General features: G+C 41.5%; 1 protein-coding gene across 1 annotated transcript in view; it reads left to right on the top strand.

Annotated features, from left to right (window-relative positions):
• The window catches only part of nfatc3a (nuclear factor of activated T cells 3a), a 67,762-nt gene extending 45,568 nt beyond the window's left edge, over positions 1–22,194 (top strand). The window contains exons 5-10 of the mRNA XM_022208981.2: positions 395–567; positions 1,079–1,219; positions 4,797–4,852; positions 4,999–5,125; positions 7,147–8,241; positions 19,140–22,194. Coding sequence (XP_022064673.1) covers positions 395–567; positions 1,079–1,219; positions 4,797–4,852; positions 4,999–5,125; positions 7,147–8,241; positions 19,140–19,216 — 1,669 coding nt within the window. The 3' untranslated portion in view covers positions 19,217–22,194. The remainder of the gene's footprint in view (positions 1–394; positions 568–1,078; positions 1,220–4,796; positions 4,853–4,998; positions 5,126–7,146; positions 8,242–19,139) is intronic.
• Positions 22,195–22,567: the final 373 nt, after the last annotated feature.

Raw genomic sequence — 22,567 nt, 5'->3', positions numbered from 1 at the left:
AGGGGATTTTATAGATTTTTCTTAATTTAAACCAACAGGAGGGTCACGCGCAAAGGGAAAATGTGAAGGCTTCCCATGGAGCAGAGAAACAAGCTTTATTAATTTATTTATGATCCTGTACCACCAGAATTACTATATTTATATAAGATCCGATTTCATTTACACTGCAATTCATAACAAGAGATTTGGTAGGGATTTTCTCATTTAAAGTTATAATAAATCATATTCACAGACATTTTTAATTTGTGACTCAACGATGCCTCTCACTTCCAATCCCCTGCTGGGCTTGTGGTTGGTTTTATCACTCATAGGCCTTTACTACTTAAATGTGTCTGAGATGCTGGCCGTCCCGGTAGTGCTGTATGGGGCCAACTATTTTCCCTTTACCTTGCAGTATCGACTGTGCTGGCATACTCAAGCTGCGGAACTCGGACATCGAGCTGCGGAAGGGGGAGACGGATATTGGACGGAAGAACACACGGGTCCGCGTGGTGTTCAGAGTGCACATCCCTCAACCCAACGGGAAGGTGCTTTCGCTGCAGGCTGCCTCCATTCCTGTGGAGTGCTGTGAGTGTTTACTTCCCAGCCTGAGTCTCACACATAAAAATATTTGTTCAGAAAACCACAGACAGGATAAAGACCTACGCATGGCACACAAACGATCCTATCCACACACACATGCCTTTATTAGCAAGCTTGCGGTCTGGCAATTTAGGATGTTGATTTAATCTACTGTTTGCTCTTATTGAAAATCACTTTAGATTATAACGTCTGATAAATGTTATAAATATAAATGTGCTCAGTTCTGTCTGTGCCCTTCTAGCTTAATGATCACTTAAGAAGCTCCACACACTCACGGCACATACACAAGCACACAAGAAGAATACACTTGGCTTTGTTCTGCATTTTCTGTTTTTTATTGAGGCTTTCAGTGAGGTGTTGAATCCATAGTCATTTCTGGCCGCATGTTATATTGAATTATATGATTTTACAAGCCATTGTCCACTTATGATACATCAGCACAGCTCAGCAAATGATCGACCTCTTTTCTCTTCAACCATTTCTGCGTATCTCCCAGCCCAGCGTTCAGCTCAAGAGCTGCCCCAGGTTGAGAAATCCAGCCTGACCAGCTGTCTGGTCAGCGGGGGAGAAGAGATGGTCATCACTGGCTCCAACTTCTTCCCGGAGTCCAAGGTCATCTTCCTGGAGAAAGGCCCTGGTAAGGGTTGTGTTCACACAGCAGCTTAGACTTGAAGTGCTACTGCAGGAAGAGCTAATGCCAAGTGTGTGAGCAAAAATATTGTATGGCTATCTGACAGATTTATCAAAAAGACTGAGCAAAAATGCATGATGTGTCGTTTTCAGCTGTACTTTGTGACTCAAAGACCAAGCTGAATTTCATAGCATTCATTATATTCAGCTCTTAATGGACAGATTCTATACAGGCACATTTTTCTGCAGTAGTGAAAAGAGGTCCACAACATAATATTTTGTCTTCTGTATTTCTACTACACATTAATTTTTTTTAAGTTATTTCTAAAATATTAACGTTGTTGTGGCAACAAAATACTAATATATGGAGAAAATAAATATTTCTTCCAAATGCAAAGAAATACTCCTGACTTCTGGTATCAAAATTGTTAATGTCTGTGCATCAGTTCTCAGATCACATCTATCATTTTGTGAAATGCTAATCAGACTTTGACAGTTTTGTTTTCAATATATAAATCATGCCACTGCAACAGGGATACTGTGTATTACACAAAACAAGCTTCAAAAATACATACATAAGATTAGTTTTTTCTTCAGCCATGCTTGACTTACTCAAAGTATTTTATTAAAAAAACATTGAATGTGTTGTTAGGTTTATGTGATGTGGTCATGCTGCATCCAGAGCAGCTCCAATTAATGCATTTGGTAAACCAGTCTTGCACCACCTGTGTAGAGAGTTTGAGTTTCAGGATGAATATAGAATCCTAAAACCAGTATTTGTAACTTTAGAAGTTGCTGGTAGCTCTTTGACAAATACCTAAGCTAAAGAGATTACTGAGTTTACTCCCTGTGGAATTTAAATGTCTTCTTTCAAGCCATTGTCTTTTGTCCTATTCTTTCTCTGTTTTACACGACTCTATTATAAAAACACATGTAAGAGCTGTTACTTAGGGTGGAAACTTTAAATGGATGACAGTTGTTGAGCCAGTCTCTGCCTGCCCTAGGTACCTTTGTGATGTGGAGCAACAGAATCAAGTTCACACATGGCAGAAAGTTGAGTAGTGTTGTTTTTGTGAGTGAGAGCCATTCTGTAAAGTTTTCTAGGGAAAAAAAAGTTTCCTGAAGGAATGTGTTCAGCGCTTTGAGGTGTACCAGGTGAAGCATGGCATAGGAAAGTAGCAAGAGGAAACTTTGCACATCTTGGGTAGGGAGTAAAGCTGGGTCCTATGGTGCATGAAGGCCGTGGACTGTGGAAGGAGACAGAAAGAATATGAAAGGGGAGGGAACATGAGGTTGATTAGGTTCGTGTAAATGATCCTTCTCATCATGACTAATCCGTCCGCTTTAGTGCAGAAAGGCACTGATTGGAGTAAGTATTGGAATGGAAGAAAAGAAAAAAGAGAGGCAGTGACAGATATTTTTCCACCATCTCTCATAATTGAAAGACAACAACATATTCAAGAGGAGGAGGACAGACTGGTCTATTGTTTCCAATTATACCCAGACAGTTACTCAAGTGAGATTGTGTTAAAGCAAATAAATGTCAAACTGTAATAACATAGTTTGGGTTTGCTATCTTTTGGTTTGCTTAGCTTTAATTTGATTCTTCTTTTTTGCTACCTTAATGCAGCCTGTTGTAAGAAAGCAATGTTGAAATATATTTTTATTTAAAAGTAAATGAAATTTTTGGTTCATTGAAATTGAACTTAGGCAGTGAAGCCATATAAAAGAAGAGAAAAGGGAAGGCAAGTAAAGGGAAATTGTCTGAGCTTGAGGATCTAGTGACTTTATTTATACATAAACTGCTACAAGAATTGATTTTTTAGGAGAGAGTTTGCATGCATAGTTTGCATGCAAAATGCATATATATTTTTGCCTAGAAAATAACAGTTTTAACATGACTAAACTACATCCAACACTGAAGTTAAAATAAGCCCATAATTGGTCTTTCGGTTTTACAAGCATGAATGTTTACACAAGGTATTCCACTTTAAAGGCTGCAGCACAGCCTACTTTGAATAGTGACTAATACAGCAAGGATACTGCGGTGTTGCGTTGTAAAAGCTACACAACTGTGGCTTTTTACAAAGATATAAATGCTCACAGTGGCAACATAAACAGCAATCACCTTCTTTATTTTTATTCGATCTTCCGGCACAATGGGTGTACGGTCTTTTCCCTTCTGAGTGGGGTGCGCAAAGTGTTTCGATGATCCAAGTCATTGTCTTAGTGTGGTATGAGGTTCCTGTCGGTGCTTGTTGTCTGACAGAGCATGTGGGGCCCTTGCTCCTGCCTGTTGAATGTCAACAAGCTGCACTGCAATAATGCACTGCTGTCAGCTGCAAGACATTCAAGGTCATTTGCTTGTTGGAAAAAAAGTCCTCTGTCATCAACAAGTTAAGCTCTTCCTTCACAATAGAGAGAATCTGTTTTGGGTTATGACTGTCTAATGTGCCAGTGGATTACTACTACTAAGGCTAATGTTCTGGTGAGGTCAGTGCAGGTAAATCATCCACTTAAAGCTACAGTAGAGTGGATTTTGGTAGAAAGCTGGATAGCCTAAATGTACCAGGGCTCACAGTCGAGTGCTTGCTTTGTTAAATCTACATATAGGCTTGGCCTCTTTGCAGACATGTTGCAGATGCCTGACAGTGGTATTTGGGGGAATCCTTTGGGTTTTGTGGAAGAGGCCATGCAGGTGCAGAGTATACTTGCACCATGTGCGTGCCATGAAAAAGGCAACTGCAAATAAATTTTCCTCAGCTAAGAGGCTGTTCAGTAGTTTAGCTGTCAGAGTTTTTATTCTTCTCAATGCTCAATGATTGTGATTTCTTCCAACCACACGGCAAGCCTGTCGGTGTTTTCACCCCAACTGCTTCCCTTCGAGCAGCTGCCCCTAAGATGTCTGGCCAAATAATTAGATCCCTCATAGGAAAACTGGAAAGGATGTTTTCTAGCCAGAAACCTGGCAGTGTGTAAAGTCATTCTAAAATAAATACAATTATTCCACTGCTCTCTCCATAATTTTAACCAGGCAAGACAAACAGCAGGATATTTGGGCATTTGATTACTATTTAATAGCTGCTAATATTTTTTCCATGGGGCTTCTGGGCCTTTTAAACCTATATAGTTTGAAATGCTTTTGATTCCCCAGAACAAATTGAAATTGTGTGCTTTTCTGAAGCCTCACGTGGTTCTTAAGCCCTGTCTGTTTGAGAAAGCACTGCACATTGACATCCGTTTTGGAAAATAGAAAAGAGAGAGCTACTCCAGCAGTCTGAAAAGATGTCTAAATTGAAATGCAGCAGTTATTAATGATCATTTCAGATCTGGGTTTATCACTGATTCTGTGCAAAGTAAAATTTTTGTCCACTATTCTTACAAAACAAGTATTACTCTGCTGTCCCTTCCAGACCAACACTTACAGCCTTTTCTCATGAGCGATGTGCTTATGATGTCGCAATGACTTACATATTAATCTGATTAAAGGTGGGGGGGGTTTACAGTACAATACTTTAAGCATATGACATGATGATTGTCACTGGCTTATTCATTTCCCTTTTTGTCTTAACCATTCCCTTTAGATGGACGACCACAGTGGGAAGTTGAGGCAAAAATAATCCGTGAGAAAACTCAGGGTGTAAGTAGTTGCTTATTTTCCCATATATGCTACAGCATTTTTCTGTGTCATTTGCAAAGCTTTCTACAAGTATTTTCATTTTGATATGTTAATTGTTCTTTTTCCAAACAAGTAGTGTGTGCCAATAACGTCATATGTTTTTGCAGTCATGCATTGTGGTGGAGGTCCCTCCCTACCATAGTAAGACTGTGAGCTCAGCTGTGCAGGTGCAGTTTTATGTCTGCAATGGAAAGCGGAAAAGGAGCCTATCACAACGCTTCACTTACCTTTCAGGTGAGTTTAGAGTTTCGAGATGTGAATGTCGAAAATGACTACTCTGAGGCTGGTTTTAGTTGTTACACTATTAGAGACACTTCCACATCAAGATGCTCCTCGAGGCTTTACTTTGTGAAGCTTTCTGCAGTTATGAATCTCCCAGTTTAATGACACGAAGTGTGACTGACGGCAGCGACAACATGCTCCACAGGGGCTTTGCTAACCCCATTTCTCTCTCGCTCTCTCCAAAGAAAGCATTGCTGTGGTTTAGGGGGGACTCTTCCACTAACAATAACATTAACACCTGCCAACTGTATATTTTGTAAAGCCTCCTCAAACTCCCAAGCCAGCCTTTTATTTTTTCTCACATGCACTGCATTTACATGGGGTTTTATGATACACATTTTTTGCTATCCAGGAAACTTTTACTATATGTAGACCATGAGCTGTGGTTTCATGCAATTATTTTATTTTGTATTAAAGTGTCAAGGAAACTTAATGTTCATAATATTTTGATCTTAGAGTTCCTTGACGTTTTTCATTGAAGTCAAATCCGTGCTTTGTTATTTGATATTGTTATTGGTTTTTTTTTTTTTTCCTTTTAAAGCCAGTCAAACTGAAAACATTGTTGGCGGAATATAATGACATGTGAGCATTTTGTGCAACACATCCAAACCCTAACTTTCACCGCAACAGCGTGTATATATTGGTGTGTGTGCATGCCTGTGTATGCGTATAAGCGGCCTTGCCCATCCACCCACCCAGTCTTTCTGTTTGCAAGCACGCCCACTCGGCACAGGCAGTTCCTGTTTTCCCCCGCTGACAGCTTAGGGCAGCCAATCAGAGCAGAGAAGAATAACCCTACTCTGTCAGTCAGGCTGGGTTGCTGACACCACCAGTGTCACCACGGACACCGCCTGCTTTATTGTGGCAGAAAACAGAAAAAAACTCAGCTAATCAGTTTTGTTTCATGTTTCATCATGGGCTCTGCTGCAGAAGCTCTGGCCCAATTTAAGGATGATTTCTGAGAACATTTGCAGAAAAAGACATGTTTATTTGGAAAATGTGAATAAAATGCCCCCCCCCCCCCCCCCCCCCCCCCGTTTTGTTCTCTTAATTGCTGCATTATCAAAAAGGTTACAGTATTTGTTAAACCTCACACAGTTAGGCTCATTTTTGTTTTAAAGGTGGGAAAAAAGAAAGCTCCCTGACTTCAGTTGTACACAGTCATGTTTAAATATAAAGTACATCAACCTTCTCTTACCCTTGGCGTCCCCTGGCTCCATTTTCAGCCAGAATAAATCCCGTTTGGCCTTTCTGTGCCTCTTGCCTTTCAATCCCAGAGGCATGACAGGGTGAGCAGAGGGCACAGTCAGTGAACTCGTTTGTTCTGTTGGTCTGATCTGGGCTGGGGGGCATTCAGCTCCTCTTCCCACACAGCATTTCACATGATGGCACTCAGACTGACAACATATGCTCTCTCTCTGATTCAGAGCTGGATAAAAATAAAACTCACTGTCACAAGGCACCAGATTGGGAAATAGGTTACCGATTGGCATAGCAGTGCTCTAAGCTGTCACAGTAAAACGGAATGGCCCCATTTACTATGAAAATGTCACTCTGTTTTTTGGGAGGCTTTTTTAATCTGGGAGGAGACCTATTTCAGAATCTATACATTGCAGAGACTGTTTACTTCTTTCAAAGTCTTTTGATGCAGTTTTTTTTCCTGGTTTTAAGGAAAATATTTCAGCTTTAAAGCCACTGATAGAGGGAATTAGTGGGGGTTGAGAATTTGGAAAAACTTTAAACAGCTACTCCCTTTTTTTTTACAAGTTGAAGTCTCTGGACTTCTCTGCCTGAAGTAAAAGTAGTGTCAACACTGTCGATGTTGTGCAATGCATTGACATGACAAATTTATAGATTACGTGTCTTTCATCAGCTTTCTTGCAGTATTTGATTAATAGAAATGACTGAAAATGTGTTTTTCTTCTTTTGTCACCTCTCTGTCTCCCTCTCTTTGTATACCTTTCTCCCTTCAGTGATGGTTAAACAGGAGCACAGAGACGAGCTGGACCTTACTGCTGTACCCCCCATTTCCATGCCCCTGGCACATGCTGCCACTCTGGTGCGCACCCAGCTGCCTTCTCCTGACCAGGGCCACCCATCGGACAACCTTCTGTCCAGCTCCCCTCACGGCCTGGGCACGGGCTCCGGACCTGCTCTGCTCCCCCTGCAGGCTCCCTGCCCCTCCCTGGGCTCCCCGTCTTTCCAGCACCTGCCTCACCTCCAGGGTCGCAGTTTGCACCACTCCCCTGCCGACTGCCACATGACGTTCCACTCGAGCTCTGGTCCTGCTCCTCTTGCTGCCCCTCCCCAGCCCTCCTACCAGCCTTTGCAACACAGCCACAGTCACGGTCATAGCCTGTCCTTCAACGGCCAGCCCAGCCTTCCTCCTCAGAGCTATGAGAGAATGCCCTTTCAGCAAAGCCCCAGTGCAGCATCACACCCGATGGGCATGGGAATGGTGTACTCCACGTCCCCTTGCTCCTCGCCGTCAGGTCCCTCCTCCTCATCTACCAATCCCATTGCTGGATCCCCGCAGAGCCAGCAGCCCCTGCTCACCCCTTCATCCCCACATCTCCACACTCTCGGAGGCTATCACTGCTCTCCAAATCCCACCCAGGTTCCCTCTCCAGGTGGACACCCCCTTGCAGGGCAGCACTCCTCACAGCTGCAGAGGGCCATGGGCTACCACCCAGTTAGTCAAAGGTCAGCTTCGTGTCCCACACCGTCCAGCGCCCCTCCACCACGGATGATCCCCTCTCCCCACTCTGGGCCTTCATCTCCTCAACTCCACTCCTTGCCCTATCAATCTCCCACTTCATCCTCCCCCACCTCAGGTGGCAGTCCTTTGGGGGCCCTGCAACAGCAGCATTCAGGACAGCCTTCCCCCCAGGCTACAAGCCCAGTCATGACTAGCTTGTCCCCAGCAGCAGTGGGGCCTCTTGTTCATCCTTTAAGCCCTCAAGGACCTTTCCCCTCAGACGGGGAGAGGCTGAACATTAAACAGGAGCCAGAAGACAGAGAGCCCACCTTCCGCTCCATTGGCCTGCAAGACATCACGTTGGATGATGGTGAGATATATTTACATATTTACCGTAAAACATCTTTTGTACTGTTTATTTTGTCAACCTGGTGTCTTTATCACACAGTGAAACACTTATATCTTTTAGAAGCAATAAGGACTGATTCAGAACAAGCTGCCTTCACTACTGTGATTGTCAGTACTTGAAAAATGACGAATATTAGAAGTTTATGAAAATTTGAATGTATTTACATTTGACTGTTTTGTAGTGGCACAGAGCAGACAATGCCATCAGAAGTAGACGGCCACCATCATTTCATCAACCTTTCAACCTTCTTTTACTTTCCCTTTTTATTAGTTTCTGTCTTACTCTTTGTATAACTGTGCATCTCTGACTCTCATTCTACTGCTTTCTGTTAGTCCAATCTTGTGCTCTCATTATCACATTTTCCTCTCTCACCCTGGCCTTTAACACAAGATATTTAAAGCACAGCCATCTGTGATCAATCTCATTTTCATCCTGAAACAAGGGACACCAAGGGATTAAATTTATCCTACAATATGTGACGCACAAGATAAATTTGTATCTGATGATGTAAAACAATACAGGAGACCAGTTGTTGTATTTTGAAGGGGCTGAAACCTTGATGCCTGATAACAGTGATAGCGTTTCATCTGTCATTGCAGCACGCAGTTCTGTATACAGGTTCATTACCGAGCGGTCCTGTGACTAAGTATTGGGTAACATGGACACAATAGGACTGATAACTGTAGTATCATATTAAAGGGCCTAATTGTGAACTGCTAAGCTTTTGTGTCTCTGGCAGCAGTTTGGAGATTAATTACACCTTGAATTTTATTGGCTTCTTTGAATTGGTAGTAGTGAGAGGATTGCATCATTTTGTGCTACGTGCAATGGGTGTAGCTGGAACTCTGAGCGTACCGTTGTGTGCTGCTGCAATAATTACATCCTGTGTGTGCTATGTGAGCGTGTGTGTACTCGCGTTAACAAGTCTAATTAGGATGCTCAGGAGAACTTGTTGACTTAACGTTTGACCATGAAGCCAGCGTGTGCATTTAGCACCTTTTCTTCTCTCATCCGTGAACTTCTTTGCCTAAAATATGTTAATCCAAACTGTTCTAAGTCATCTACCTCCTTATCTGCCATTCAGAGCCTCTCCTGGTTTTGTTCACCTCTGTGCCATATTCAAATTAGAGTTCTAAAGATTTAGGGTTAATGAGTAGCCTGGCAAGGCTGTGTCAGGGAGGTGTGATATTGTGTGTTAGCAAGGGTCAGCCTAATTAACACTGTCAATAAGTCATGTGTAAAAGACTAACAGCCGCTGCGGTTCATCAGTGCATAACACTTAGGAACGCATACTCAGTCTCCCTTTTCACAGCCTCAATTGGATGCACCCATGAAATGTGTTTTTCCCGAAATTTTTCACATAAAACTGTATCTCAGATTTTATTCAGCCTGTCCCTGCTGTCACACAAGTGTAAAGACACAGCCAATCTGAAAGTAGCTGCCTGCACTCATTCTCCTACAAAAAGTGTGAGAAAAGTTTGTGAGTGACACGGTTCAGCCGGGAATGTAAGCTCTCCCTCTGAGCCCGTGGCTAAAAATAGCTTTCTGTGCCAGCCCAGCTCTGTAGGCCATGTTTTGAAGTAGCAACGTGGAGTTTCACCCAGCTCTGAGTTTTAGGAGGTCGCAGCACACTCTCCAAAGTAGACCGCATTCACCCCAGTACAGCAGACAGACTGGTGAGGATGGACACAAATGCAAACATATGTTAATATAGAGCATACTGTTATACATGCATGCTGACTGTTTTGCATTATAGTTGACTGTGTAATTCACATCATTATAACAGAGAAACCCAACATTCTGATCTGCAGTTTAGTAAAACAGCTATACAAAGTAAAAAGATGGGCCTTTGACATTTCAGAATGAGATTGCATCTTCCCTTTCTTAAGCTCATGATCTTCACCTGTTCTTCTGTTTTTTCCCCGTCATCCTTTACTTTATTTTTTAGGTATAATTCACATTGTAGTTAAACATGAATGCTTTGAAAGCGCGCATTTCTGCTGGATATTGTAGTGTATGTTCCTCATACATGAAATGAACTCCTGCAGTAGTATCACAGACTAATTTGAGTGATATAAGAGCAAATGCGGGTGTGTAGAAAACTGCTCTGGTTAGCAAGCAGATGGCCCTTGTGACGCACACCAGAGCATGCTCGAGGATGTGTGTCTTGGTGTGTGTATGAGAGAGAGATGGTGTATTGTGTTTGTGTGTGTCTGTTTGATGTTGTAGAGGTGTGAGTGTATGCGTATACTGTATGTGTGTGTTTGCGTGCAGGGCAGGAGACGCAGGAGGTGAGAAGACAGACTGACAGACAGATGGACAGACAAGTTCAGGATCCAACCCCACTGCTGGGTCACTCAGCCGAGACATTCAATCTGAAATGTACTTGGCGTCTGAGATTAAGGTGTATACTGGACAATTTGTTGCATTTCAGAGTATACAAGTCAGATAAAAATGTTCCATCTTGACTAAAAGAAGTGGTGCAGTCATGGAGTAATCACACTTAATGCAAAAGAGAATACATAACCAATTTCATCTTTGAAAATACAGCAGATGAAGGGACCATTACGCTTTATTTTTATTAGACTTTCCAATGAAAGAAAAAAGAAAAGAAGATGTTAACGGATATGATGAACCAGAAAAGCAAAGAAGGAACTTTTGAACAAAGCAGCGAGGGACATAAAACTCTGTGTCGCTAAAATGTGCAGCTTTGTGTATTTCTACGGCTTTGATGTCTGAATTGAACCAGAACAGCGTCTGGTTGGGTGGTGCCTTCATGAGAAATGATCAAAGACACGTTTTTCATGGTCACCGTTTGGCACATTTGGCATAGGGAGCAATCAGAACTTTACCCCAAAAACAAAATAGAAACTCTGATTACAGGATTTAGGATAATTATGTGGAGCATAGATTATTGGTGGATTTGGAATATTGTTACTCATTTTTATGAAATAATTAAGATCTACTGTCTATCCCCAGTATGCAGCAACCAGTTAAAACATCTGTAAACTTATGTGTTGAAGTGTCCATAAACAGTAGTGACTTGAAGAATGGGTGCCTCCTGTGATGTTAAATAACACGTCATTGTGACAGCCTGAATCTGCCGACTTGTGCATTAAACTAATTAGTCAGCATCTGACTGTCTTTATGATTGTAGAGCATAGCACATGTGTGATTGTCTTTGTATGCACCTAAGTGGTTACTGTAGTGTCGACACTGCACAGCATGTGTCCACAACAAAAGCTGGTCTTTTGTTAGCCATGCCCTTCCCAAATGCATAGCTGCCTCAAACTGTGAGCACTGCTTTGAGGGTTAATAATAGGCCAAGCCCTGCTGCCTGCACTCCTTGAGAGACACCAACACAAATGCACACATAGACACACAAGGAGCGACACACATTTTCCTGTAGATGTAGTCAAATCTAGAAGTCAATGAACACGTCATTAAATTATATGTTTTTATTGTTCTGTTTTTCTGTCTTTACAAGAACTGCATAGAAATGGGCAGAAATTGCCAGCAGCTGTTGCTAAAAACGTTGCACCACATGCATATTGTGCCACACAATAGCTCTTAACCTGCTCTTGATTTTTTTTTTCTGTTTTGTACTGGTCACCTTTTTATTCAAGAGACTTGCATGCATGTACTGTTCATTTCTGATTTCAAATACCCATTAAGCAACATTTTTAAACAACAGCTATGTTTCTCGTTCATTTTCTAGACTACTGAGATGACAGCATCAAGATGACTCATTTTTTCCCCGTGAAATATGGGGGTCCAGTCAGCAGCGCACTGGGCTAGCTAAGAGCAAACTTTAATAGCTGTGCTATTATGTGTTATTTAATGAGCTCTAACGGTAGCACTGGTGCAGTTCTGTGCAGAGAATTTTGTAATCTTCAGAGAGAATGAATAAAAATCTTTCCCCATTTTCACTATTTTTGAGTTCATCATCTGCTGTAGTTTCATACTTACCGGACATACACTACCGTTAAAAAGTTTGGGGTCACTCAGACAATTTCATGTTTTCCATGAAAACTCAGGCTTTTATTCATGTGCTAACATAATTGCGCAAATGTTTTCTAATCGTCAATTAGCCTTTCAACACCATTAGCTAAAACAATGTAGCATTAGAACACAGGAGTGATGGTTGCTGGAAATGTTCCTCTGTACCTCTATGGAGATATTCAATTAAAAATGAACTGTTTCCAGCTAGAACAGTCATTTACCATGTTAACAATGTCTAGACTGGATTTCTGATTAATTTACTGCTATCTTCATTGAAACAAACTGCTTTTGTAAACCCTATAACTCTTGAATGGTAGTGTATTTGGTTTGGGTTTTCTCATTTTATTGTTCCAAACATCATCATGAACATCAAAACACTGATCTTTATTTAAAAAGCATATTTTTGTAGTAAATCTCGCTCCCACTGCACCCTTTGTCCCTCATTCCCATTTTCAGCACACACACAGAATGTAAATCAAGCAGACTATGATCAGATACTGACAGAATTTGACAAAAAATGTATTAAATTTAAATCCCATACTGTATCACTAAACCCTATTTATTTAATAGGCAACTGCTCTTTCCCAGGATTCCCAGGATGCTGCAAAATCATTGGGAGCTGTAAAATAAGTAAAAGTGTCAAGTGTGTGGCCAACATCTAGCTATTCAGTATAAAGTGTAATGTTTTTGTCAGTAGTTGGCCCACCAAACCCAGAGTAGAAAATGCCAGTAAATATTGGATTCACCTTTGACAGGTAGCAAGAAATGTAACTCTGGATGTATCCCAAATTAAATTGAACATGAAATTAGACTTGGAAAAGACCTTTTGTCTTTTGCTCAATTTGTAAATTGTCTTCATTTACCTTTTTTCCCTTTGGAAAGGTCTGAAAAGCTTATTTGTATGTTTTTTTTTTACCATCACACACTCCATAGAGTAGTTGGTAACTTTGGCTCAGCGGCCTTTTTATGAAACATTACAGATACATCAAACAAGTTGTTCAGAACTGTTCACTTCTGAAATGTGTGCAAAACCAGAAAGAAATGTAAACATAGCTGTAGTTTATTTAACTGATCATTTGTTTGAAACAAGGAGGAGTAAATCATCTATCATCGTTTTGTGTGTGTGTGTGTGTGTGTGTGTGTGTGTGTGTGTGTGTGTGTGTGTGTGTGTGTGTGTGTGTGTGTGTGTGTGTGTGTGTGTGTGTGTGTGTGTGTGTGTGTGTGTGTGTGTGTGTGTACACACGTCGTGCGTGTTTGGGGCCATCGTCTGAGTCAGAGGCTTCATCCTACCATTAACCAACCAAAACAGTAATAACACTGAAGTCTTGATTCGATGGTATGAAAAACAGTGGAAGGAAAATACGTTTCCATCAAATGCTGCTGCTCTTTAAAAACAATGGCAAACATTTGCTGGTCTTTTCCCCTTAAACAAGTGGAAACGGACTTTCTGTGTCATCTTTCCACACAATTAAGGTCTTAAAGAGTGTAATGCAGAGGTCTTGGCAGAGGCAAGAGCCGAGTGTGGAGACGCTGCCAGCTGCTGTTTTTTTCGTTAGACAGAAGGAGGGGAAGCCTGGAAATCCCTCAGTGGGGATGAGAGCAATGTATTAACTCCGAGGTTGTTTTTATGAATATACACAAGCCACATTATTCCGAAACGTTAAAATGCTGCTTTTGCCAAGATTTGTTTGTTGTGTTGTTGTCTGTTCTTGTTGCTTCTCATGAACGCCTCTTGATTTGTGCTCTCAAGCCAGGCATCGAGCACCGATGCTCAAGTGAGAAATGAATGCTAGTCCACGCGTTTTAATAGTGCACAAGTGAGGACTTGACAGTGTGGTGAAGTATGTTTTATTCCCCCTTGTAAATGTGGAGCCGCTGAAATATGTAGTCATGTTTGTGTGTAAACAGTGAGCTTTTCTGTGAGTCACAGTGCAGAAAATACAAGTTTTTAAACTTGATTTTGGTCTGACAGAATAAGTTGCTTGAAGATGTCACTTACTATTACAGTTTTGGAAGTTTTAAAGGACATTTTGTTTGCCAAACAATCAGTTACTGATGAAAATAATCATGAGCTGCAGCTAAAAAGAAAAAGTTTGCAGCTATTTTGTACAAATGCCAATTACATCGCTATAAAAAGATGAGACTTAATTGTGGTTGCTGCCAGAACTGTCAACTCCTACAGTATTTATTGCTCACCCTTATAGTATAGCGGTTCTAGTATTTGCCGATCTCCCCAAGCGGCCATTCAGGCTCCACTTGTTTCCTCTCTGAAGCCCGCTCCTCTCATCATCTGCAAAGTAGAGCCACTATTTTGTGTCCCGGATAAAAAGCGAGAGTCTTGTGAATCACTTACCGTCACATCAAATGGGAAATCCACAGATGATTCACAGAGATGAGTGACTTTGAGAAACTGACTTTGTAACGGTCCTCTCCGGTGTGCTCTGTGCCCTCAACCCACTCGATCACTTACTCCAGAAGTGAAATTAAAATAAAGCAGAAAGGGATCACAGAGCTGCAGCACAGATAAAGTCTAAATGAAAAGGAAACGGCTTTGCTGAGCAGGCCTGGAAGATTTCGTACACGTTCCATCAACTGACCCTCTATTTCCAATGTGTGTGTGTGTGTGTGTGTGTGTGTGTGTGTGATCGTTCAGTGGATTTTTGCTTCACGTTTGCTCTCTTACTCAAGGCTTTGTGAAGATGTTTGCGTGTCATTACAGGGCCGTGCAAGTGGAAACTGTGTGCTTTGATATTCCTTCTTGCAGGCAAAGGAAGAAAGTCTTGCTTCTCTCTATTCCCTTCGCACAAACGTTTTCCATTGTGGCATGTTGTCTTCATTTACTGGACTGAAGAATCAGTCAATCCTTCAGTTATTTGCTTAAGCCGCTCTGCCAGAGTAATGTTTTTATGCCTGGGTCAGGGAACTTTTTTCAATGTGTCATAGAGGGTTATGATAATTACCCATTTTCCATTTCGACAGTAGACATGTTTATTGTACTGAATGTCCATCTGCTTATTTCACTTCTGTTTTGCATTATGGAAATCTTTTCAATATGCCTCCTTTGACATGCACTTTACAAATGAAGACATGCAAGTACCCGATTGCAGTGGACTCCTGCTAGATGTAAAACCTTCTTTTGGGGAAATGAAAGAAGTCCCTGACACTGCTTTATTCACCATATGCAGATTTGACAGCAAATTTACTTTTAACTTCACTTTAAAGTCTACATGACCTTTTGTAGCTGCATTTTTTCTCAGGGTGTGATGTCTTAAGTCTTTATTTTTCCGAAGCCTCTTGCTTGTTCCTGACTCTTGCTGATGCCTGCTGTCAGTCGGTCGTGTTGCTTAACTCAGGAAAACTGTAGCCAACCCAGAGATATGTTTGACTAGAAAGCAAATGATCCTCTCTGCTTATTAAGATGTACAGAAGATACAATACTACCTTCACTGCTGGAGAACATGTTGTATTATATGAATAGAGGTGGTGCAAAAGATTAGGATTAACATTTGTAGGATACAGTGTGCCTGCATGGTGATTGGGGAAACTAATAACAATAACAATACATTTTATTTGTAAGTGCCTTTCTTGGCACCCCAGGTCACTTTACAGGATGAAGAAATACAATAGAACAGATAAAAACCATACAAAAAGATTTTTTTTAAAAAGTAAAAGTTTTAAATGCAAGGATTAAAAGCATCAGCTCACAGGGGAAGGAGTAATCTGATACAAGCCTCGTAGTAAACGGCTCCCAGCAGTAGTACATGCAGTAGCAGTCGGCTGACGGCAGATGTATATTTTGGCTAGGGAGCCCCCCTCCCAGTCATTAGCAGAGGATCTCCCTCCGGCTGAGACATTCAGAGCCACAGATACTATGACAGGCAGCGCTGAATCACTGGCTTTCTGTTGCACTGTCATGAACAATACCAGTAAATCTGAGAAAATACTATCGGCATCTGAAACTTGGCAGACTGTGCACGACTCAAACCTCTCTTTCACTTCTGAGTTATTGATGTGTCGAGTTCCAGCTTAAATTGAGGTGTAGATTTTCTATTGTTCTGTTTTGTACGGGAAAACTACCATTCTGTTTCATGTGAATTATTTGACTTTTTGCTCACTGGCTTAACGATTTCTATAGTTTAGTTCGTAAATAGTTGACGGATGTTTATCTTGTGCTGTATGCTTTTAGATTTCATTCCACGCACATACGGCTTCTGCCATGAAACTAATTCTGTTCCGAGTAATTTGTTGACGTGCAGCGAGAAGGAAAACGGCAGCGGACGGAGTTGCAGTCACCTCGTTGCCAATTCTATGTGGTAAGACGGAGATGGAAATTCACTTTCAAAACAAGTCCAACTTTTGTCAAACAGCCCGAAATCAAACCGTCCAGATTTACATGTAGTGCAGCTGTAATATCAAGAGTGAAGCCTCCCGAAAGTATTTTAGACAGACTGCATGGGGAAACCTCTTCCCTCACCTCTTTTATGAGAAAACTGAATGAATCAGAACGAGAGGAATAAGTCTAAAGTTGCACTTGATCGTTTCGTCGGTTTTCACGTTGCTTTATGCTAATTTCCATCAGTTTGTCTCCTCCGAGTTATCAGTCGATAGGTTAATGTTTTGCCTCTGCAGCAATCTAATCAGTACAGCGGAAAGTGATATGTTTTTGCAGACGCCCACTTAATGTCGGTCTGTCGCACTTCACAGTATGTTGCTCATATTCCTGTGGTATTAGAGCAGATTCACTCCCATGAATCAACAGAGCTACAGAGTTCACCACATAACACTTGAGCTGCGCAGGCTTCTGACAGGCCTGTACCCATCACTCTGATTGTCTCTGTAGTTTAAGATGCACTGTTTAGTTCAGAGCTTTTTTACACACTAATTTCAATTTTAAAAATGAAGCATCAATTATTGTTTTAATGAAACCACTTCATACTTTTCGTCTAGATTAAAAGTGTCAGAAGGAAAATATACTGTAAAACATTGGCAGAATTTCACTAAACAGTTCGAGAGGCTGGACAAATAAAGCCCAGCTCGTAGGTTTTTTGTTTTATCGATACAGCCGCTCTACTGCTCCGATGGTCTTTTACCAGCTCTGAGAGTTTGAGCCCAGCTGAACCACTCGTCTTTCAAAAGGTCATGACTTTTAAAGGAGATCTGCAGCTCTCCATCAGTTTTATTTCACACATGGAATTGTGTGACAAATCGATAAACTGGCCCACTTGTAAGTTACACCTCAGTGTTGTACTGTATATTCAAAGGTAAATGTTTGCTTTGATAGTCACACGGTATTCTCACAAGTGCGTGGTGGTGCTGCGAGTGTAACAGTGTGTGTGTGTGTGTGAGCATGGTTGACATGGGAAAGGAAGAGCCTCCCACGCTAACAGGATGATGTGAGTGATGGTGGCCAGACACAAAAGCAAGCAGCAGAACACACAAATAATGTACACCGCGGCTCTAAATTAAAACTGCTGGGCCCGTAACAAAGGCTGGAAGATGAATCGCATTTGATTTAATCAAGAAATGCGCTGTACTTTAAAGAAAAGGGTGATGACGTTCTGCATCACTTTGCTGTGCATCGCTACATTTAAATGGAGTTTCTTTTTTCTTCTGAAACACACTTGGCTGGGTTGATTTGCTCATCGTTGACTGAGTCACCCCCTGCCCTCTTTTTTTTGTATCTGAGTTACAGTAAAACATTTGCTTGTTATGTTCTAGGAAACGTGTTGATTTGACAGTACAGTTGCACAAGTGGCCAGCGAGCCGTAGAGAAGAGAAGAGCTGCGTTTTGACGATCATGTACAGACAGGTCTGCTCGTAAATATCTCAGTGTCAAACTGGGATAGAGGTCTCTGCTGCACCCTCCCAAACCAGTTTGCCCAGCCCGATTTGTGCGATCCGTGATTCTGACCTGTCACTGTCACATTTACAACAGTTAGGGAAGTCCCAAGACGAAAACTGAACGCATACATATTGTTCCAGTGGAAAAAAAAAAAACACGCTTTCATAAATTTCAAACAAATGAAAGTCTTCTCTCTCTCTGTCTGTGTGTCCTCATGCTTTCCTCACCACGTCAAAGTATCTCAAGCTGATTTACTTCACGGCTGCAGTTTTTACTAGCTCCCTGTTGTGTTTCTTGTGGTCCCAGTGTGAGTACTGAATGGAGGCAGCAGATGTAAAACAATCACGCTCGCTCGTGAAAAAACAGACTGCAGCACAGAGAAAGAGTTATCTGTTATTTATTTCAAATCAGGCTCTAACTGCGTTGGTGGAGTAATTAACCTCGCTGTGCCTGAGTGCCTCTCTAGCCTCAACAGCATGTTTTCAACAATGGATTGGTTTTACACGGCCCTTTTGCCATGCCTACAAACCCCGTGAACGGGCCTGAGGAAATGCACTGAACCACCATTAAAGCTCTAATGAAGTAATGGACAGCCCCGCTGGTTGGCCGGCTGCACAGGAGTGTGTTTATAGGAGTCAATGTGCTGTGCTAACTGCTAACATTTCTTGGACTCAAAGAAAGGTGAGAACTGGCACATTCAGTGAATGGAATAGTTTCCCTCATTTGTTATGTCAGGAGTGATTATATCTCATGTCAGACCCATGACTTTGTGACCTTTGGGTTTGCCAGTCTGTTTGAGTTTTTCCACTTTGAGCTTTTGGCAGCCAAAGTTGAATGTTTTAGATTTGTGAAGAACTCAGTGTGGAGCTACACTGCCCTCTGCTGGGAAAAAATGCCCTTTTTCTAAAAAAAAATAGTTTAAAATGTGCTTTCAGAAGACAAAAAGATCAAATATATGTTGAATACATTGTGCAAAAGTGATTTTTTTTCTCTCTGTTTGTGTTTTTCTTCACAGTAAATGAGATAATCGGCAGGGACATGTCCCAGTCCCCCGCCACTCGCGGTCCTCCATCAGCACACAACCAGTCATAGCTCAGCCCTGGCTCAAGCTCTGACGCCGCTCGTGCACCATGCCCTCCAGCTCTCAACCCTGCAAACTCCACAGCCCCAACGTAGACCCAGATCCTGGTCCAGGTGCTGGTCCTGTTGGGAGAGGAGAGCTGAAGAGACAACTGGGTGGTCAAAGACAGGAGACGACTGGTGACTCCGTTAAAGTCACACGGACGTGCACGACCACCAGCCTGATGAGAAGACTCTTCTTTGATTTCATTTAAAACTGTGTTATTTCTCCTGTTTAGAGATGATGATACAGAACTGACAGCTTCAACAGAAATGTGAGCAGGAGATCATAGCCATGTGGAGTTAGAATGAGGCTGATGTAGTTGGAGAACAACGCTGGAGAAGCAAAACGTGCTTTCTCTTCAGCTCTTTAGCTGTCTGTAAGTTCTCAGGCTTGTGTCGGTCTCTGACCCTTCAAAGCACCGCTGTCTTCCTGACCAATCAGCTCTGTGAGTCTGGAGCACTCGCTTACAGCAGAACGGAGGGTGTCGCCCTCTCACCAGCATCGACCTTCATGAATGAAGATGTCTTGTAAGAATGCGAGACACTCAGTAGCGCACAGTGTTGCCACAGGGAGCCAGAGCTGTGTTTGAGTCTCATTCAGAGGGATGTTTTTGTGGAGTTTCTCAGGCAACATTGTTAAAAACAAAAAACATGAGGATGCTAAAATTTCCAGAATGCTACAAATCAAGCTGAGTGAACATCAGTAAAAGTGTGGCGTGATCAAATTGGATCACCAAATCAAATCTGACCAGCCTGAATGATCACAGTGCCCGTAATCAGTAAAACAAATCTTTCAGAGGGATCTCAAATTTCTCGCTGTCGAGCTAAGAAAGTAGAACTTGTGAAGCGGCGTCCACTCCTGGTTTTTCCCCTTTTCAAACGGTAAACCTATTCAGGTCTGGAGTGCAGGAGCCCGGCAGGAAGGACGAGCTCCCGTGATGCTGGTCTTGGATCTGCAAACCTGCGACATTCCACAACTTTTAGTAACCTTGCAGCCGTGTAGATAACTGTACATTATTTCCCACTTTTTTCCCTTCTGTCTCTTCCCAACCCATTCTTTGCTCCCCCTCCCTCTCCTGTGTTTCCTCTTCGATTTGAACAAATGCCTTATAAACATTTAGCAGCTTTGAAAGGTAGTGAAAGCTTTTTGTTGTTGTTTTGAACAGCAGGCTTTAAGTTTGACAGTAATACTTTTTTAGAAAAACGGGTGTGCAAGTCGGGTCGTGTGGATGTGATTTCATGAATCCTGATGAGGGATGTTTGAAGATATACAAAGATCTCGTTTTGAGTGTTTTCATTGGTCCACAGTGGCAGAGCTCGCTGCCTCTGAAATTTCTATTCATGCAATAACTCCCCAAATCTCACAGGGGGCCTCTGTGTGCCTTCTAAGTCCTAACAGCCACCATGCAAAATGCTGGGATGGCAGCCTGGGTGGCTTTTAAAATAATCTGACCGAAGTTTTCAAAGCATTTTATACACACACACATCTATATATTCCATTTCTGTATTGTGTCCCATTCTGTAATGAACAAGGTAAAATCCCAGAGTCCAGACAACAACATCTGGATAGAATGGGGTCTTCCACATCCCCCCTTTTTTTCCAACAATTTCCTATGAAATATGCAGTGCCAGTATGGCAGCAATAACACAAACTCGAGTGTTTTCAGACAGGCTTCTAGTCAGAGATGAAGTGGGTTAGATTTTGTTTTTAAAGATTCCCATCGGCTTTTTTTTTTTTTTTTGCCTTAAGCTTGACAATGATGCTCCTGCATGTGAGAGCTGAGGAGTGTTGCTTATGATGGTTTGAAGTCAGTTTCCAGGTGAAAATGATTCTGCTATGCATTCAAATTCTGCCTAATGCCTTTAAAAAAATGACAAAAAAGACAAAAAAAGACCTTGATGCCTATAGAAGTAGACTGTAGACTTGTAGATGCTTGATTGATTCTGTTAGCATCGTGGATTTGTCCATCAGCCAATCTGCCTTGTCGAGGACACAGTGCAAGCATCTTAATAGGTTCAGGTGTGTGTGTGTGTGAGAGAGAGAATGTGTGTTGACGGATGCTTGGTGTTTGTACCAAATATGCTGTACAGAAGACAGGAGTCCTATTTTCAACAACAGAAGCACACACATGTATTTAGGCTATGCAAACTGTAACAGCAGCAAATGTGAGAAATGAGATTATAAAGTATTTGTAAAGTTGCTTATGAACTTCACAGAGAAAAAAAATAAACCTTCAGATAGTGAGAGTATCATGTCACTATGTAAACTATTAGGATGCCTTAACTCTTGTTTGAAAACCAGTTTGTCGGTGTGTCAGTATGCTGTTGTGGGTTGATTTTCTTTCCCCTTGACTAAGACGCAAGTCGGTAATTATTATAAATATTTTTGTTTGTTTTGTGGGGGCACAGGGTGGACATTAAGCGTTGGGTGGGAGAACTGAGATGGTTTTTTTGCATATAAAGTTGGTTCTGCAGCTTGAAAGACTTGAGTCGACAAAAAAGAGAAAAAAAAAAAAAGAAACAAAACCAGCATTGACAGTAAACTCTGGCTGCCGTCCTCTTCTGTCACAACCAAAGACCGAACAATATGTTCCCATTTTACATGATAGTAAAGCAACAGAGACTGTACAACTCTATTTTTGATACTTTGAAATGGATGTCATTCCTAAAAGGTTGGGGACATGTATGACTGTCTATATATATATATATATATATATATATATATATAAACACAAATATATATATGAAATTGTTTTGTAAAATAAAAGGGAAATACAGGTTTAGCTGATGTTTACCAAGCCTTGTATTGTCATTTCTTGTATATTTTGTATGTTAAATTTTTGTAATTTTTAAGACTGCAGTGCTTTTTGAAATTATTCAAAGGGAATAATACCTTGCATCATACTGTAGGCTCTAAAGTAGTGTATGTCAATAAAAGAGAAAACTCAGCCATGGCTTCGTGTCACTGTTTCCTCCATCTCTCTTTTTATTTTCTTAGCTTTTGAGTTTTCCACCACCTCATCCACCCTAGAACAGTACAAATATTCAAAGGTTAAAATGATAAACTGTGATCAAAATGTGCTGATGAAAAAGCAGCGATCTGATGCCTACTTATTTATTTAGCCTTTTATGAAAAGCTACACAGACATCCAACCTGCTTATCGGTACAGTTGTAATGTAATAGTGATTTAGGACCATAACTGAGGCAGCAGAGCCAGAAATTTTTTATTTTTTTTTGTTCTTACTGGCAGCTACATTACCCACAATACAATGCGGCTGCTGACAGCTTGGTGACTTGGGTGTGTTATGTTGCACCAACCT

This window comes from Acanthochromis polyacanthus, chromosome 2 (genome assembly GCF_021347895.1).
Source record: "Acanthochromis polyacanthus isolate Apoly-LR-REF ecotype Palm Island chromosome 2, KAUST_Apoly_ChrSc, whole genome shotgun sequence".
Lineage (NCBI taxonomy): Eukaryota > Metazoa > Chordata > Actinopteri > Pomacentridae > Acanthochromis > Acanthochromis polyacanthus.
Note: the sequence above shows the minus strand (reverse complement) of the source record. Positions and strands in the feature narration are given on the sequence as shown.